Source organism: Habropoda laboriosa, unplaced genomic scaffold (genome assembly GCF_001263275.1).
Source record: "Habropoda laboriosa isolate 0110345459 unplaced genomic scaffold, ASM126327v1 scaffold210, whole genome shotgun sequence".
NCBI classification, from domain to species: Eukaryota; Metazoa; Arthropoda; class Insecta; order Hymenoptera; family Apidae; genus Habropoda; species Habropoda laboriosa.
The window spans coordinates 1,338,382-1,358,001 of NW_017100373.1; the positions used below are offsets into that span (position 1 = coordinate 1,338,382).

The 19,620-nt window shown below is 40.2% G+C and overlaps 2 protein-coding genes across 2 annotated transcripts in view; both read right to left on the reverse strand.

The window, feature by feature from the left end:
* Positions 1 to 2,850: 2,850 nt before the first annotated feature.
* Positions 2,851 to 6,381, reverse strand: LOC108574942 (mutS protein homolog 4-like). The gene is made up of 14 exons (XM_017937616.1): positions 6,323 to 6,381; positions 6,173 to 6,249; positions 5,948 to 6,096; positions 5,656 to 5,849; positions 5,454 to 5,575; positions 5,114 to 5,331; positions 4,833 to 5,030; positions 4,568 to 4,754; positions 4,334 to 4,473; positions 4,153 to 4,256; positions 3,850 to 4,069; positions 3,551 to 3,766; positions 3,284 to 3,492; positions 2,851 to 3,194 (listed from the first exon to the last, which is right to left on the reverse strand). The coding sequence occupies exons 1-14, from the start codon at positions 6,343 to 6,345 to the stop codon at positions 2,954 to 2,956; spliced, it is 2,298 nt and encodes a 765-aa protein (XP_017793105.1). The 5' UTR covers positions 6,346 to 6,381; the 3' UTR covers positions 2,851 to 2,953.
* Positions 6,382 to 7,419: 1,038 nt separating this feature from the next.
* Positions 7,420 to 19,620, reverse strand: part of LOC108574972 — a 20,197-nt gene continuing 7,996 nt past the window's right edge. Inside the window, exons 10-15 of the mRNA XM_017937652.1 lie at positions 19,142 to 19,376; positions 18,843 to 19,055; positions 16,563 to 18,740; positions 16,335 to 16,488; positions 8,931 to 9,295; positions 7,420 to 8,805 (exon numbers count right to left, since the gene is read on the reverse strand). Coding sequence (XP_017793141.1) covers positions 7,849 to 8,805; positions 8,931 to 9,295; positions 16,335 to 16,488; positions 16,563 to 18,740; positions 18,843 to 19,055; positions 19,142 to 19,376 — 4,102 coding nt within the window. The 3' untranslated portion in view covers positions 7,420 to 7,848. The remainder of the gene's footprint in view (positions 8,806 to 8,930; positions 9,296 to 16,334; positions 16,489 to 16,562; positions 18,741 to 18,842; positions 19,056 to 19,141; positions 19,377 to 19,620) is intronic.

Below are 19,620 nucleotides of genomic sequence, written 5' to 3' on the forward strand. Positions count from 1 at the left end.
ATGATTCAAATATTTGAAATTGTTTTGCTAGATGCATAATTCGATTTATTATCAAAGATAAACTTAACCTATACTTGTATAATGTAAGAGGTTAATTTCAGCGAGAGGCGTCATTAACATTCGGAACAGACAATAAAGAAGTTTGAACGAGAGAAAGAAAGAGGGAGCACAGATCGAAAAGCGAAAAGAAGGGATGTGTCGAATGTGATAACGAATAATTGGCAATCACAAAGATCAAAGGTTAAGGAGAAAGGATACAAATGAAACGAGAATAAATTTTGTTTAACCTAATTTTATTAATATTTTAATAGTGTTTTTATGAAATTTAGTTGCACATAATTAAAGTACAGCTTTTAATCTTCAAAATAGGACAAGTTTGAATCGAATAAAATAATATTTTCTTGTGTAATTGAAGGATATTTATTATGACGTACAAAATTGTCACACAAAAGTCTTTATACACTTAATAATAAAATTACATATATCCTATATTAAAGTCTATTACTATTTTGTGGGGAAACCTTTCACATGAATTACTGCTTGCAATCGTCTCGGCATTGATTGCACCAATTTCGTAGTTATTTCAGAACTAATTTGCTTCCATTCAAATTTAAAAACTTGTTTCAGGTCTTCCTTGTTTGAAATTGGCTGTTTTCTAATTTTTCTATCTAATTCTTCCCACAGATGCTCAATCGGGTTGAGATCTGGGGACTTGGGAGGTGCCACCATGATATGGGAAACATTATAAATAAGCCATTGTTGGATCAAGTATGACTTGTACTTGGGGTCGTTGTCCTCGTAAAAATTGTAGAGAACTACAATTCCAAGTTTTTCAGTACCAAATTTCAAATTGTTTTTTAATATATTTAAATAAACAAATTTGTCCATAATTCTCTCAATTATATGTAAATTGTCTGTTTCCTTTGCACTCATGCATCCCCACACCATTACGGACCCGCCACCACCCTTAACGCTTGCTTGTAAATTTTCTTTATTCAATGTCGATCTTGGTTTTCACCACATTTTTTTCTTTCTATCAAATCCGAAAACATTGTATTTGCTTTCATCAGCAAATGCAGTTTTCTCCCAGAATGACAGTGGTTTGTCCACATAATTTTTTTCAAATTCCAATCTTTTCGTTCGATTGGTTTCGCTAACGAGTGGCTTATGTCTAGCGGTATGTGCACGAAAAGCATTTCGATGTAATATTCGCCTTATAATTTCTGTATGAACATCAATTCCAGTAAATTCTTTTAGCTCTTTAGCAATAGTTGTTGCACTGGTACTGTGGTTTGCTTTTATTTTCCTTGAAATAAAATTCTGTTCTCTTATTCCCAACTTCTTGGATTTTCTGGTACGCAATTTGTTAGCAACACACTGTTCATATTTATACTTCCTGAGAATATATTGTATTGTGAAATGTGGTTTTTCAACAATACTGCTTATGTCTCTCCAAGATTGCTGTTTTTTGCTCATTTAGAATTCATTCAAATGTTTCGCTTCGTCATTTTTTCTTAACATTTGAATGTCTACACAGTAAAATCCCGCGACCATATGAAGACTTTTGTAAGACGATATGTCTACCTCTTAATAAGTATCCTTCAATTACACAATGAAAAATGATTTTATTCGATTCAAACCTGTACTTTAATTATACATAACTAAATTAAAAACAACCCTATTAAATATCAATAAAATTAAGTTAAACTAAATTCATTCTCCTATACGAACACTTTTGTAGGCTACTGTATGTATAATTACATAATTCCTAAAATAATATTGACTTACTTTTTTTAACATTATCTGAAACTTTCATTATCGATTTATGAGAAATTATGTTAAAATAAAAGGAAAACGAATGTTGTATGTGTATCTGTAATTTGATATCGTCGTTCGAATATGTATGGAAAAAATAAGAAAAAAAGAATAAAAAAAATTTGCACAACTGAATGCTAAGTTTCGTTAAATCAACTTACTTTCATTAACACTAGGTTTACGGGACGCATCATTTTGATGCATTTCGAATTTCACAAGGAAAATGACAGAAACCGTTTACATTTTCCTCCTACCACTTATGCTTATTATACATTTTATATAAATATATGTATAATATCATATAGTTTCATTTATGAGTTAAGAGTGTATAATATGTTGTTTTTAAATAATATAAGTTGTTTTTTTAAAGAAAATGTGCAGTTTCGTTCACGCGTGTCCGTAGAGATAGGTATCTAAGAAATGTCCGTAACCCTAGTGTTAACAAGGATGGATCTATTCATGATTTTCAAAGCTTAACATGCGTATCAGAGCACAGTGTATCGTCAATAAGGATAGAAATGGGAGATATGTCGGAGGGTTCAAAATCGTCGTCTGAGAGAAAATATTCATACAGTTTCATTGGTCTCTCCACCTTAGATATTTGCATCGACGATGACGCATGCGTGAACGAAGGAGAGACAGCAGTTTTGTTAATAACGGAAAGTTTCGCGGATTTGTTGGAAATACTCGTCATTCTGCGTGAATAAAAGGATAAAGAGTCGATTGAATGAAACGTGTGCTTACAAGACGCATTATGTTCATTATGTTTTAAATCGAATAAATTATTCAGAAAATGGTGATTTCTAGTTTGTGTTTGAAGCGTCTCGATCGAGACATCGGTACCGATAATACGATCTGAAACAGTAAAAGTAACATCTTTCGGTTTCTCTTCTTCTCCTTCCCCTTCGTTTTCTTCTTGCGTGTTTCCTTCACCCTCCATTTGTTTCCAAAGTTTTACGAAGCGTTCGACAAGCAAAGTTACGTGTTCTCGATTAATTCTATCAGTTTGTAAATACTCATACAATTCTATCAGTATATTGTCGTAATGAAATTTTTTCCGTGCACTGGACTTGTTGGTTGTAACTCGATTAACAGTCTGTCGGGAGATTAGCACGTTTCTGATTATACAATCGTAATACTAATAACAATAATAATAGTAGAATTCAATGTAAAATGGACCCTTGATTACCATCACTTGCTCGGAAGCATATTTTCGTGCATTTTCTACAACTGATTTCGGTAAACCGGATAATTCAGCTAAAACGATGCCATAATCCTCGGTAGGTGTTACGCCCAGTTTTAGTCGATGAGTATACGTTAAGCGGTTACAGGAATGGTCTATTTCTGCTTCTTGAACGTTTATCGTTTCGAAGTGCCGACTGAAAAGTAATAGGCGACGCGTTATTATATGTATAATAAAACATCGTTAGTCGAGGAAAGCCAAAAGGAAAACGTTTCACAGTCGTACTTGATCACATTGCTGTATAAATCAGTCAATTTCGTTAAGTAGGAGAAATGAGTCGCAGCAAAAATAAAAGCAGTCGTATTTAAAAGTTTTTCGCATATAGCCCATGCGATCGAAGAACCTTCTTCGATCGCAGTACCTTTACACAATTCATCCAAAACGATCAGCGAAGTTGATGTAACGGATCGTAAGATATACTGCGCCTCTTTCATCTATAAAGGATAACGCGAAAATTATTCATCCGCGTGTATTAGAGGAAAATTCACTCACCTCGAGAGCGAACGTGGAAGCGTTGCATTCAATATCATCGTGAACGGCTATCTTGCAGAATATTAGATCCGTTATCCGAAACACTGCTTTGTTGGCTGGTACGAAACATCCAATCTGCGCCATTATATGCAACAAAACGATTTGTTTGAGATAAGTCGATTTGCCGCTCATATTAGGTCCAGAAATTATACATAGATTCTGAGATATCGACGCATTCTGTAATGGCAATGGCAAAGTGAAGAAGTAAACACAATTTTGCGTATCTGGTAAGATGGTAAAGGAAAAAGAAAATAGATTACCACGTTATTGGGTATGGGGCCATCGAGGCCAAAAACTTCAATTACCGGATGCCTCGAGTCATATAATTCCAGCTTGGGTCCAAACGTTGGTCTCACATACGTCTGTAAAGAACTGACTTGAGCAAGAGAAGCGATCAAGTCAAGTTCCGCGACGTCCGTGCTTAATTGGAACAAACAACCGACGTATTTTCGGATACTTTGTAGTAAATCACACAACAGACTATTTGTACGAAACATGAAATTTTCAATTAAACAGGAACTAGAGTATTATACCTATACATACTTTATACTAACGATACATACACGTTACTCATTAGATGTAATTCCTCGCACGCAATTTTACATTGTTGCGATAAGGTTGCGAGCGCACCGGTAGTCATGGTATACATTCGTCTATTCTTCCGTACCTGAGTGTTATATTCAGAACGCGAGAAAAGTGTATTATCGTTACTAACATTGGCAATTATTATCGTTACCGTACTACCTCTATGAACTCGGGCGGTGGGTCAAAGATTTCAGCATTCGAATTTCGGGGCAATATCACTTGACAATGATAACCCAGAGAAGCGTTACAATTCAACGACAAAGTTAATTTGTATTTGGATGCTAAGTTTTCCACCATGGCTAACATGGAAAGATACAAAAACAGGGATCAGTTATTTCATTTTTTTTGTTAAAGAAACTTAAAGAAATCCGGCTTCATTGATCGTTTACCGACTTTTCATATCATCGATTAACTCGCAGTAAGTTTGACGGGCGATATCCAATAAATCGTTAATTCCTGCCTTAATAGCAAAGCAACGTTGCATATTCAAGGATGTATATCCTGTCACGGATCTGGCTTCTGGATGTATCGTTTCGAGAATTCGTTCCAGTATCAACCGAAATTCGTGATTCTCTAGCTTCTAGATAAATCCATTAGATGGCATAGAACAGTGTACGCAATGTGTAGGACGTAATACGGCGGGAAAGTTTGCACGAACCTTTTCAATTCTGCGCAGTAGATCACTCTCGGCAGCTGACAATATTTTTCCAAGTTCTGGTACGACATCCAATAAATTTTTCAGTAGCAAAACGTAATTTAAATTGTGCTCCGCACATTGTACGCTGTTTTCATGGAAAACAGGTGTTGTCGATAAAGTTAAAAGCCTATCTGCACCATAAAGTTGCCGCACGATGGGCTACGATAGAATTTTTTGGTATTTTTTTTAGGGAAAAGTGCGAGTCAAGAAGATCTCAAAAAATATAGCTAAAATATTTCAACCTGAACAAGAGCCCGTAACGAATGATTGGATACTAGTTCAGCAACAGCGGCCTGTCGCTCGAGTATGATGCATTCTTCGCAGGGAGGTTGTAGAATATTGACCCGTAAAAGTTTTTTACCCATCGGCGTTGAACAACGATCCAGGATACCTAACAGACTAACATTTCGTTGATTACATTGCGACTGCACCAACTCCAAACTTCGCGCGCTTTCCAAATCTATGAAAAAATCCTCACACGCGTTATTTTTTCTGTATTTGAAATAAACACATATTTGAAACCGAAACTTTTTTTGAACAGTTTCTTGCTTTTTGCATTCACCCCAACTATTGTATATTTACCTATCTTGGTAGCATTTGGTGAACCTTGAAATTCGATTTTGATAGATTTTGGAGTGTAAACAACACGTTGCGTGTATTCGACGTATTTTAGTAGCGCTGCAGCGGCGGCTAACGCGTAGTATCTGGACAAAAACGAAAACGTGAAATGAGAAATTATTCCCCAGATAAATTTGAATCAAGGAAGAAGAGGTAAATAACTTACTTTTGCTTAATGAATAATTGTACCGACGAGTATTCAGCAATACAAAGGGATTTCACTCGTTCCAATCCGATCGCGTCGTTGAAGTGAACACGTGATATGGACGTTACTTTTAGCTCGGGAAATTTCTCCATTATCGAACGATAAAGTACACTTTTACCCGCCACACGCTCACACATTGTGTCTGGTATTAAGACCTATACGATATACGAAACGAAACGACATAACATACATTTCATAAGATCAAATTCGATACGATGCGAACGCGTAGATCTACATATCTAAAAAGACTTGCCTCTACCGGGTCGAATAAATACAATTTGCTCAACGTGTTCGCGTACATTTGAGAATCGCTGATCTGACAGAGAATCAGGTGTGGACATCGGATATCCAATGCAGCCATTCCAACTTCAGACCTAGCATCACCTCGACCGGTCGTTATCGCTATCGCGAGATCGTGACCGAGTTATTAATTGAGTAGTCGAGAATGATCTAAAAGAAAACTCAGCGAAAAACTCACCGAGAACAATGGCACCACCGTTAGATTCGAGCAAACTCGAGATACCACCACCACCCGCTGTTGTTCTCGTACCAGTTCTAAGGATGTGGATAAAGTATTATAAGCGTTCGCGTTATCTACATACGTTAATTATCAGTCAACGAAACTCACCTAGAAGTGTAATTACGGGACATACTAGTCAATAAAGAGGACGATATGGGGGGAGCTGTCCGTTTCGTTGATCGCCCTATGCTCTGAATTCTTGAACTCTTCGAATAATTCAAGCTTGCCGGCTTCCAATCTGTTCGAGTACATAACGTTTCCGTGAAAATAGAAGGCAAAGGAAGGAGAAAAGAGAATATGTGTAAGCAGCGGACGAGATCACGAACGATAAATTGAATTGATAAAGAAAAGATGGTCGATGAAATTTACAATGACTGCTACGTACGATGCTTCATTAAAGGAACGTTCAATTCTTTCTGTTTTATTTCACATCGTTTTTTCTGTGGTTGAAAAACCGTTTCGGTTCTTATTACATTCATATTTTTTAAATCAAATGAGTATTCGAAAATTTGAGCGCAAAGTGTACTACGTTTGAAAATGAAACCCAAATGCATTATACGAATACCTGTTACGTGACGAAGATAATGCCATCTATACATTCTTTTAAAAGTAAACATTGTGCGCATGCGTATGATTTGGCCGGTAGATAAAGATGTTGTTCAAGATGAAACTAAACAAGGATCGGAGGTACGGCGTTCAATTATTGCGTTTAATCATTTTCTTTTTTTTTAAATTAGCAATATATAAGATTTATTTACAAATTCGATACCGCGTGTCCGTAATGGGTGATACATGTTTCCTTCGGTTGCAGGAATCTCGATACATTTAATAAATAACAGTATCACGATTGTTACGGATTCAAAATAAATATCGTTTTATCGTCGGCCTATAGATTCATTCGTTTACGTACATACATATATGTATTTACAAGTACGAGAAAATCGATTATCAGGCTGGCGAGATCGCCTTACACAATTTTACGATTCGGTTTAACAAATTGAGTTGAAGAACGAAATCGTAATTGTTCAGGTAAAAGGAATACTATCATCGTTCGTGTTAAACGGTCGAACGAATCTAGTCTGTATACGCATATAGAATAATCGAAGGAACAAATGTTATTCCTGAGGAGAGAAGCAAAACGATTCGTCGTGAATCGCTGTTACTCTACGAATACGCTTAAAATGCATAGATAGATGAAAAACGTCGATCGATTTGGTCACACAGCCGATGCGTTTGATTGAACGCAAAGCTACGTGAAATACGGTTGTATTCCGTTATTAAAAAAATACAAATTCCGCGTGTTAAACAGTCGTTCCGTTGTAGCGATGATAACGACACGCGCGCATCCGCACACACCCTACCCACAATTCGACAGTTTCATAATCTACGTACGCTATGGATATATACAAAAAGATTGCACACGATCACGATTTACAAGTACGATAGGTAAATAAGTAATTGACACGCTGCGATATAAATGCTTCTTGAAAGAAAAAGAAATGAAAAAAAAAGGGAACGCGTTGGTGCTTAACAATCGATCATCTTTCCGAGGTTCGCGGACTCTACTTTCGCATCGGTTTTTCATCGTTGTCGTCGTCTTCTCCTTCTGCTTCATTACAACGACGTGGAATACGTTACACGTGACTCTCGAGAGGTACTTTAAATACTTTGGAAGCTAAGCTAGTATCCGGCAAGGATTGTGGACGAGTGTTAGTTACGTTAAAAACGACGTTGCTCGGGCCACGAAAGCTGACTTCGATGAGAAAACTGGCAGCATCGGTGAGACCGATACGACTGGTACTCAAATCCGGCGAACTTGTACGCAATTGACTTTTCTTCGGTCTATACTCGTTTCTAACGACCCTCTCGGTCTCGACCTGTAACTTGTTATCCAACCAGTGTACTTTGTCGAAGTCCTTAGTACCGCCTACGGTGTGTCTACGTTTAATCGATCGTTCTGGCATACCGTTCTTTCGTTTCAGTTTCGTTGCGCTATCCTTTCGAACGGATTGCCGTCTCTTGCTAATGTTACATTCGGTCTTCTCAGTTTTCGTCAACGACTCTGACCGTTTCAATTTACTGTTCGGAGAATCGGATCTCTCCGAATGCTTGTTCAAACTTTCGGACCGTTTCAGCTTGCCATTAGTCGGGGACGAGAGTCTTTCGGCAGAATGCTTGTTCAAGCTTTCGGACCTCTTCAACTTGGACGAGGTGTTTTCCGATCTCTTGTTCAAAGACTCCGATCTCTTTAGTCGTGATCTCACCTCCAAGTTGTTCGTCAGACTTTCGAATTTCTCGAGTTTGTTCGAGTAGTTGGAATCATCGAGATCACGTCGAATATCTTTCATATCGTCGGACAATACCGAAGACGTCACCTCTTTCTCGATCCTACAGCATCCTTGTGACTCGTTCGTATCCGATGATGGCTCTTGGATCGTTTCTTTGCTCGAGCGCAATTGCTCTTGCTTTGATTCAATTCTTCGTCGTACAATGGCGCTTCGATCGTTGTCTGGCACATCATCATCAAGCCGTCGATTGACCATGCCGTTATTCTCCGTTACCGATGAATCCGTATCCTTTTCCGGGGCATCCTGCGCGAACAACAAAACCCATTCATCAGACAGATGATACTTTTATCATAAATAGCATCCGTATTTCATTTAATTAGCAATTCAACTTGTTAATCGCGATTCGCATCAACTCGCGGTATACTTGCATTTTTTTGACGAACATATGGATGATGCTTCTCGATGGACGTTTTATGAAGACTCGGATCCCTATAAATCTCGACCACCGAACAGGAACCCGTGGATTGAACAGCGCTCATCTTATTGTTAGCCTTACGCTCATCGTTCTTCTCTTCTCCTCTAGTGTGCAGCCCTCCCCCACGTGCGTTTCGCAAGTTCCGCGAATCTCGCGTCACTGCACCAGCTGCCACCAAGTCCTCGTCCTCGCTAAGGGACGAGGACACGTTGTTGTTTTCTGGGCCAGATCCACGAGCCATGTTTTGATTCGACGAATTTACCAGGGATCTCCATTTACGATCGAACGTGGTCGTCAAGCTGGTCAAGAGATCGCTACCTGTAATTTAATCGATTCCTATTAATCGAAACGCGACTCAATTGCTTCGAACCACAACAAGCATCAAACAGTGGCTGATCGTTTATTTCAACCATAAAATAAAGATTACGTCGTTCGCATAAACGGCAAACAACGAGCGTGTGATAACGAGCTTGAAAAGTTCATTAAGAAAGCTCCGATGGATGAAATAGCGGCTACAAGATCTAACGACGCTCGCATCAAACTGCATTCTTCTCCTCACTCTTTTATCATCTCACGGTATATACGTATATGTACACGGCGCAGTGTATTCGTAACATGTAACAATAGAAGGGGTGTTATCGAGAGGACGATATATCGTGGCTCGATCAACCCCTTCCTTCCATCAAATTCACTCGTCTTCGTTCTTCCTCTTTTTCTGCGTTTCTCGAGACGCGTTGCAATTACGCATTGCGCGTTGCACAACAAGAGAAGAGAAGAGAAGAGAAGAGAAGAGAAGAGAAGAGAAGAGAAGAGAAGAGAAGAGGAGAGAGAAGAGAGAGGAGAGAGGAGAGAGAAGAGAGAGGAGAGTGAAGAGAAGAGGAGAGAGGAGAGAGAGGAGAGGGATGCGAGAAGAGTGAAGAGAATCGTAACCCTTTTCTCCGTTCGATGGAAAGGAGGAACTGACTGACTGACAAATGGGACATAAGAAGAATGGGCAATAAATTTAAATGGATACGATTCGGTTATCGTTCGGTGAGCGATTCGCGATACGTGTACGTTCTCAAGGCTTCTAAGTGTCTCCAAAAACACGAAATACGCGAAGAATTAGAAAACAAAACAGGAAAAGAAAAAAAGAAAAGAAAAGAAAAGAAAAATGAATACCTGTGACGCGTAGAAGTTTCTCGATCGGTCCCCTTCCATTGATCATTCTCCCAATCGAGATGGAGAAAGAGAAAGAGAGAGCGAGAGAGAGAGAGAGCGTAAGAGAGATGGGTATAAAAGGAGAATTTTTAAGCAAGACGAAAAAAATAGGAAAATGGCGGCAGGCACAATGTTAACCAGATTTAAACAAAACAACACATACATGTAAGTACTTATGTACAGGGTAAGACACTTAAAACAGGCCACCTGAATATTTCGGCTGCTATTGGTGATAGGAAAAAATCAATCCTCTGAACTTGCTTGGTGCCAAAGAGTACATAATCTGATGTCAATAGTTTTTTTGTAGATGGATGCGTAGAGGATATATGAAAGTTAATTTTGTTTCTTAATTGGAATGATATGGTTTTAAAATAGACAGTTTGAAGACGCGTACAATAAACTATGGTGCAAGATCATTGAAGGTCAACTGCGATGGAAAATAATTTACTTTACGCAAAGGATCAAACGTCTTCTTGTGTTCTCTGGTTGTTGGTAATGTTGCTCTTGTAACATTCAGTCACATTGTACGCTTCATATTTATCTTTACCCATGAATATTATTACTTTGCGATATTTTATTAACCTAAGTGGGGCTCAACTTTCTAACATCGGAGACCGTTGGATTGTTCGAGCAGGAAATTACAAATGGCCCGCACGTTCCCCAGACTTAACAACTTCCAATTTCTATTTATGGAGAAAATTAAAGCAGCATTGTACAATGAGATACCAACAACCAGAGAAGAGATAGAAGAGCGTATAACAAGAGCTTGCATCGCGATTAATCCACGTGAAATTCAACATACCGTGTTATCCGTCTCGCAACGCTTTAGCGCATGCATCGATGCTTAAGGTCACCATTTTGAACACTTGAATTAGCAGTATATTATTAGAGAAATAAATCACCAAAGTGTTCGATCATTTCCTCGAAGTAAAATATATTTCATCGCAGTTGACCTTCAACGAAATTGAATGACCTTGAACTATAGGTCATTGTACGCGACATCAAACTCTCTACTAGATGGTACATAAAAATACATATGTATAATTCCATTTAAGAAAAAAAAAGTTGCTCACCTATAAAAAAAACTATTGACATCAGATTATGTGGGTACTTATTGACATTAAGCAAGTTTAGTCTGATATATTTTTTTCTATCACCAATAGCAGCCGCGATATTCAGGTGGCCTGTTTTAAGCGCCTCACCCTGCGCGCGCGCGCGCGCACAGGGGGTGTTAATTTTAAATCAAATATTTAAATTATTTCCGCTACTATTAAAGGTAAGAAAAAAATGATTGAATAGGGTTTAAATGATTTCAAGGCGTGCATCTGGCGGTGATAAAAAAAATCCTGCGAAGGTCATTTTGACAGTTTTTTCAAGGTCATCGTATTTTTTTTTTTGCATATCAACGCTCAGACGGCGGGCCGTCGAGCGACTTACGCATGCGGCTACGCCTGGGTCTGTTTGGACCCAAATAAATTTTTGTTTTGTTTAGAGTGATTGATTTATATTACTATTATTTAAATACATGTTTTGAGGCACACTCACTTCGTTACCGTTGTAACATAAACAAGCGAGCGTTCTACGTGTAGAGTGGGATCCGAACGGACCCAAGCGTGGTCCGAGTGTTAACATCCACTTTTTATAACGTGATGTTGTAATCGGCGTCAAGACAATCAACAACCAATTAACAATGGTATGTAATACCATGACTTTGTAATGACCTTGAAGATGAAAAAATGAGTTTCATTTTGAAGAATGTAACAGTAATAAAAGGCGAAGAGTAATATCACCTTATTTTTTAGATGTTCAAAATCCTGACCGCCCGCATCAAGGCATGTCTGCACACAATAAGTAAGTGATTGAATGACATTTCTCATGGCATTTCTATGATACACCAAGAATGCATAGCTATTTAACACGTATTCTACGTAGTTGTCGCAAAATCCATGTCACAAGACGCTTTGTATACTAGCTGCAAGGTTTCTAGTTCAGTAAAATTCAAACAGTGTAGTTACAGTATGGTTTGAACATTCCAAAATCACTGTACAATAAAATAAGGTGATATTACTCTTCTTGCTTTATTACTTTTACATTCTTCAACATGAATATCATTTTCTAGTCTTCAAAATCACTTCAAGGTCACAGTATTTAGGTCGCTGAACTCGTCTTGACGCCGATTACATCATTCCGTTATAAAAGATGGATGTTAATATGCAAAAAGAAAAGTACGTTGACCTTAAAAAACTGTCAAAATGACCTACACAGGATTTTTTTTTATCATTACTAGATGGACGCATTAAAATCATTTGAATCCTCTTTAGTAATTTTTTCTTACCTTTAATAGTAGCGGAAATAATTTAGATGATCTTTTTAAAATTAACGCCCTGTATATAGGTGTGAACAAGAACGACGAAAACGTCAAATGAAAGAGACGAACCAAACAAGAAAAATACAAATGTGTAGAAGGGGTGAGGTTCGAGAGGAAGGAGAAAAGTTTGTTAGCGTGCACTTATTGTTAACGGGAATAAAATAAATATAATGTGGTAAAGCCATTCGTGTGAGCCAGCCTTAGTCGAGCGGTTTGCGACTTGAAATTCCTGTCTGCAAACCAAATGATTTACCTCGAAGGAATCTGTTCAAAGTCTTGGAAGAGAATCCGGCCCCTGAGCCCGACGATGTCACCCCTCGCGGTGGTGAGTGGTGCACGACGGGCTCGATAGGCTCGTTAAGCACGGAGAATTCGGAGGGGTCCGAGGCCGGCACTCCTGAAGAGGATGCGACAACAAGTGTCGATGGTCGTCGCGCGACATCGATGTCGGCTGCGGTGTCTGACAACGTCGACAGCGACGACACTGACACTGCTGCCACTGATGGCACTTGCATTCGGCCTGGCATCGGCATTGGCATTGACATTGGTATTGGCATTGACATCGGCATTGGCGATGGGCCCGGCTGTGTTTTCGAGGCGGGACCAGTGGGGCTTCCGATACCGTGCAAGTGGGACGATATGTACCACCAGAAACCGGGGTTTGTCGTTTGCCTAAGAGTGTTCAACGCATTCGTTTCGTCATAATTCGTTGGCAGCTCACGGTGCTCGAAAACACGCTCGTTAACCAACAGTTTCTTGCAGTAGTGGCGCGAACCAGCGTGAGTGTCTACAAACTAGCAAAACACCATCCAACGAATGCAAGCGAGTCTCCTGCCCCCCTCCCTTCATCCACCTCCACGCATCCTTCTTCTCGGTCTCCTCTTATTATCTTTCCTTCTGATTGATCTAATTCTCTCCGCTTCCGCCCCCTCGCCGCCGAGATCTGTTTTACACCAAACCCAGCTCCCTCCCCATTTTTACTTCGTCTAACCCCTTTCTTTCTTCCATCCTCCTCCTCCTTCTTCTTATCTCTTCCTTTTCCATTTCCACCCACTACCACCCCCACACCCCTGCCTTCAACATCAGATACCTATGTGCATACGTAGCATATATATACGTATATAGCTATTCTCGGCCGACTTGATAGAGGATATATGTATGTACGTTAGCTGTCAACGATCATTTCAGAAATAAAACAAGGCAAATAAAGTAATAAAGCGAACCAATCAAGCGCGTATGCGGCTAAGCTTCGATATACATGGTGTTTCCATTAACACGTAATGTTGGAGTATCTCATGAGAGACTGAACCTATCAAAAGTTATTTGGTATGAAGGAGGACACCATATGGAGCAAATTATTTTTTTGCAGGTTGAGCAAGGGTGGGAAAATTTCAGTCAAATTCATTCTTTTAAATGGAACCACATATTTTTTTTGTACGATAGCATTTGTTGAAACAAATCCAATCGTATCATTTCATGTATTATTTTACTAAAGAATTTGTAAAACGGAACATCAAAAGCAATGAATTTATTTGAAAGTTTAAATGTTGAAAGGCATTGCCATGATTGCCAATGCATGCTTGTACGTATGAAATGACATGATTGACATCGTCTCATTATCCTCCTATCATTTTGTAAAAAAAAAAATGCCCACTGTCAATTCAGAAAATGTAGATGCAAACAGATGTACTACTACCACTTTGCAATATTGAAAGTAAAATATCTTCTAAAGTAATGGTTTTTCGACATAAATTCCTTAATACTTTTTTATAGGAAGTAAACAGCTGCATCCATTAACACGTTAAACGCCCAGCCTGTTTTGCTTGCCGTTCCGTTCTTGCCACACTCGGCCGTCAAGTGAGCCATGCGCGATGGGCAAACTATACACAGAAGACGACTAACGAATCCTTAAAAACTACATAAATTTTTGTTAAAATGTTATATTCCTGTTCTGAAAACTTTTACTGAACAAAAACCGATGTCGCTTAAACGAAATGTTTAGTCTCACTATCAGTATGCAAGGACTGACGCGCGCAGCGGTGTAGCATGAACCAAAAGTCTACAGCCGGTCCCTAGAGACCGGCGTGACGTTTAACGTATTAATGCATTACAAATTATATGATTCCATTCCAGAAAACGTATGTCACCTTCATATGACCTCTATGCGCCCATCTACAGAAAAACTAAATACACCAAAATGTCCCTCTCGAAACCATTCAATTCCTCTCTGAACCATTTTCCATACAGCGGGTAGTTTACGAGTAATTCGCATTTACAAATTAAAATTGGACACCCTGTATATACAGACTGTTCCGGTACATGTAATACAACTAGACATGTGTGGATTCCTTATGAAAAAATAAATCGAAAATATAGAACAACGATTTTTTGTTTGGGGCTTCGTTTTCAAGAAAATTAAGTTTACAAATTTTTTGTGTATGTAAAAATCGTAGGACTTTGCTCTATTGGATTTTTTTTTTATGGGGTCGCATTAAAGAACTTGTGTATGCTGGAGAGCATACAAACAAGAGAGAATTATACAGGCATTTAACCAAGTACGGACTCAAAATTCATTAGCATCACTTCATGCTTCTGTGATTTAACAAGCAACAATTTATTTGTGGCAAAATGGACGACAATTTCAGCAATTTCTTCATTAATGTAAGTCTTAATTTCGCAAAAATGTAGTATTAATCAGTATCCTTCATAATATTGTCCAAATACTAACATATAGTGCGATTTGTTAAGTTGAAAGGTGGCAAGTACTTTTGCAAAGAATATTCAAACATAATTATCTGGAAAACGAAACCGCAAGCAAAAAATCTTTATTCTATAGTTTCTATTTATTTTTTCATAAGGAATCCACTCATGCCCATTTGTAATACCCGTACCGAAACACCCTGGATATACACATATATTCGACGAATAGTCTGTTTCCAAATGCTTACAACATTATCGTTTATAGTACACGCATGCAGACGCAAAGAAAAAAGCTTCCAACGAAAATAGGTGAATGCACGTACAATCAAGAAGATCGAGTTACACTTGACAAACTACTACAAGAAATAAAAAAGACAAACACTTCCTTCCATCTAAAAATTAAAACTTTCGTCAACGATGTACCATTAAATCCATCAAATCCGATATTTGTCGGAACGATAACAAGTCATAGGAGGCATGCACGACAAAAAAATATAATCGTTTCACGTTCTAATGTTTCACCACCGCATATTTTCGTGATTGTGATGCTGCAAAATAAACGAGCAAATCAAAAAAAGAGAGAGAAAGAAAGAGAGAAATTAAGAGAGAGAGAGATAAAGAGAGAGAAGAGAGAGAGAAGAGAGGAAGAAAAGAGAAGAGAGGAGGAAGAGAAGAGAGAGGGAAGAGAAGAGAGAAGAGGGAGGGAAGAGAAGAGAGAAGAGAGAGGGAAGAGAGAGGAGAGAGAAGAGAGAGAGGAGAGAGGAGAGAGAGGGAAGAGAAGAGAGACGAGAAAGAGGAGAGAGAGGGAAGAGAAGAGAGATGAGAGGGAGGAGAGAGAAGAGAGAGGAGAGAGGGAAGAGAAGAAAGGAGAGAGAAGAGAGGAGAGAGGAAGAGGGGAAGAGAAGAGGAGAGAGGGGGAAGAGAGAGGAGAGAGAGAAGCAGAGGAAGAATACACGCGACGCGAATCTCACATTCAATAAATGAACGAACGAAGGAAATTCACGGTAATGAACGACTTACTAGGATGACACGTGTTGTATCGATGCTTAAGAGATTAAGGGAAAAAACCAGTGTATCGGTGGTACTGACCATCGTCCGAGACATCGCTTGAAAGGGGTTTTCGTTGTTGACTGGTCGGTGAAAGTGGCGACAGAGAGACGCTGAGCGTTTCGTGTAGAGAATCCAAGCTGCCGTAACGAACTGGCGGTGGTAACGTCGACGAGATCGATGATTCCAATACCTGCTGCTAGAAATGTCGAAAAAGCAAAGCATGTACACTTTCTATTCCCATGCTTTACACAATCGAATGTCTCTTACCTCTGTGTCGGTCTTTAACTTCTTTAGAATGGTACTTGAAACGTTCTCCGGGGGCAAAATCATAACGTCGCAGTTCGATTCGTCGGCAACTTGCGAGACTCGTCTAACGGACGTAGGTTGTTGCTGAACAGCTATCGAGAGCGGTGGAATTCGAGTAGTCGATCGGGAGCCAACGTCCAGGAAAGATTGCTCATTGAAAGTGGAAAAACGAGCCGTGGATGAAAGGTACGTAGTGGGCATCGCTGTCGTCACAGCGGTATCCACGATACTGTCGAGCAGATCATCGTTTTCCATTTCGCGTTTCGCCAATTGCCATTCCATCTCGATCCTTCGTCGTTCTTCCTCTCTTCTTTCCGCTTCCCGCCTCTGTCGATTTTGATCCCTCTGTAACATCGCTTTCGTTTCCTGTTCGAATCTTCGTATACGTTCTTGGGTAGTCGCGCTTAATCCAGCGTACGTTCTTATCGCGATCTCGTCGTTGCTTTGCTTTGTGTCATTCGAGGCGCTCGAAAGCGTCGAACTCGCGTCGAAGCAGCTCAGGCCAGTCTCGCTAGAGAGTCGCGACGACGACTCGGAGGCAGACGAGACGGCCGAGCGATGACTAGTCGTCGTCGGTTGAATCGATTCGACCGTAGGACTCAAATACTTATTCGACTTGTCGAACAGCAGAACATCATCGCGACTGTTAACTACAGGATCAGTTATTAGCCCATCGTTGTCACCAATACTAGCGGTGGCAGCGATCGTCGTAATCGTAACTCCCCCATCGATCGTTGTCGGAGATCGATCATCGGAATTAGAACGATTCGACTTATTCTCGTGCATCAACACGATTTCGCTCACGGAACATTGCCTCTCGTTCAATGCCATGCTTCGTCGATTTGACAGCAGGCTTTCATCTCCTTCCTGTTTCGTCCTCGACTTATCGATCTCGTGACTTTCGTTGTTGTCTGTTTCGTCTTGACCCTTTCTTCTTCTTTGTATCTTTCGATTCGCAGCGGATATGATGGAAGACACTATGTCCTTCGCAGATGCCATTTCGCGTACACCACCACCACCACTACCCTCGACCTTTTGAATATTGTTCAACAAGAGATTATGATTATTAGCGGAAGTTGTCGTCTCTATCTCGCTAGTGTCCGCCGCCGGTAAGCTGAGATTAACGCTCAGTCTGCTCAAATCGTCCAAATCATCGTCCGAAAAGAACCAGTCAACGTTATTCAACAAGCTTTCAACAATCCGGCACTGGTGCGACATGTCAGTGACCATAGTGACCATATTGTCCCTGGAACCACTGGCTCGCACCAACGTTGGCCCGAACACGATCGCTAAATTCTTAGCTTCCATTTTATTCACCTCACAGTGTTCCACTATCCTTTTCAGGTGAAACATCAAATATTTTAGTGTTTCGAAGTGATGTTCCGGCAGATCTCTCAGCAGTTTCCTAATCGTAGTCATTCTTCGTTGAGGATCTTCGACTTTATCGGCATCGATGAACATTGGATATAATTCCGCGGTCAACAACGAGTCGGGAAGCTGCCGGAAAAAAGACTTAAGGAGGGAAGATATCACATTCACGTCGCTCCACCGAGGATCCTGAAGATTGATATTCTCGAAACCTTTGTTCACACTATCCGTTAGATGCGAAATGGCAGCAGTATTACCGGGTACTCTGTAGATACCGACAACTTCGAGACCTCTCGCCTCGACGATACTTGTGCACATTTCCACTATTAACGGTACGTATTCGGAGAATGACGACGGTGGACAGAGCTCTAGTGGCACTTTGAAAGTAGCACCTTCTGGTGGTAGTTGCGTGGTTGGCGAAGATGGAGATCCAGTTTGACCATGCATTCTTCGCAATTGTTTCGCCACTCTACCTTTCCACGTCTTCGTCTTTGGAGAAACCAAACTTTCGATCGTTTGGCTGGGTTTCCGCGTCTTGTTTATTGGTGATTGCCCGGTCGGTGATCTATTCCTGAACGACGTTAATTTCTTAATACCCTTGTGTCCTGGCAGGGGACTCAATCGTTGACTACCACTACCACCACCAGCGCTCGATATCGCCATCGTACTGGTGTTCCCGCCGACGATCGTTTGATACGTCGAGGAACTACTGGTAGGACCTGGAGTTTGTGGGACAGCTTGTTGCTTCAAAGTGCTATTGTGCGCGATTTCCTGAAACATGGAAATGTTCCATCGCTACTATAGTAATTCATAGTTTGTTAATTAATGTAGCGTATGCATAACGCGTAACGTACAATTACTCCTACTACTCACCGACGGTTTTTCAGCGGCAGCGTGCTGGTGTAGAGATCGTAACCAGAGAGCCATAGACGCCGCGTCTTCGGTCTGCAGCAATACCTCTGCGTTTGGATTCGCCAATCGTAATACGTGTTTGCGTTTCGTATAATCCTCCGCGATATCTACAAGGGAACATCTTACATCTACGCTTTGAGATACATTCTCACCGTCGTTGGCCAACGAAGGACACTGAAAGCGATCGAACGGATCATGAAGACCGGGTTTAATTTTGTAATCGTACCATCGTACATATCATCTATATACAAGTTCGATACCTGATTTTGACGATCCTTGTAAAAGAAAAGAATCGGTCCACGAAGAACGCCCCATACCTGCTTCCACGAACGATCCATAAGCAAAAGCACGCATATCGCACGTGACAACTTATGCGTGTTTACCTTGCCATCAAGTACGGTAAATTTCACATGAAGAGGCCCCTCTCGTTCCACTTGCTCGATGTCTTTCACGATGCCGCCAAGCGGTGCTTCCCGACTAGTGCATGTATTATTGCTGCCGCCCCCGTCACCGCTGCTGAAAAAATCAAATACATTTTTCCGAACACAGCAGCGCTCATCTGCATAACAGATGATAACGCGTAACGCAATGTTCAAACTATCGAATGATATTTGGTCGATCGAGGAAAAGTTTCTCACTCTTTCATCGAATCGAATAGTACACGCGTACGATAACAAGCCGTCTATGTACAAGTGAAAATAGCGGACCGTGCGTCCTTTTTCTTTCGATGATTCGACAA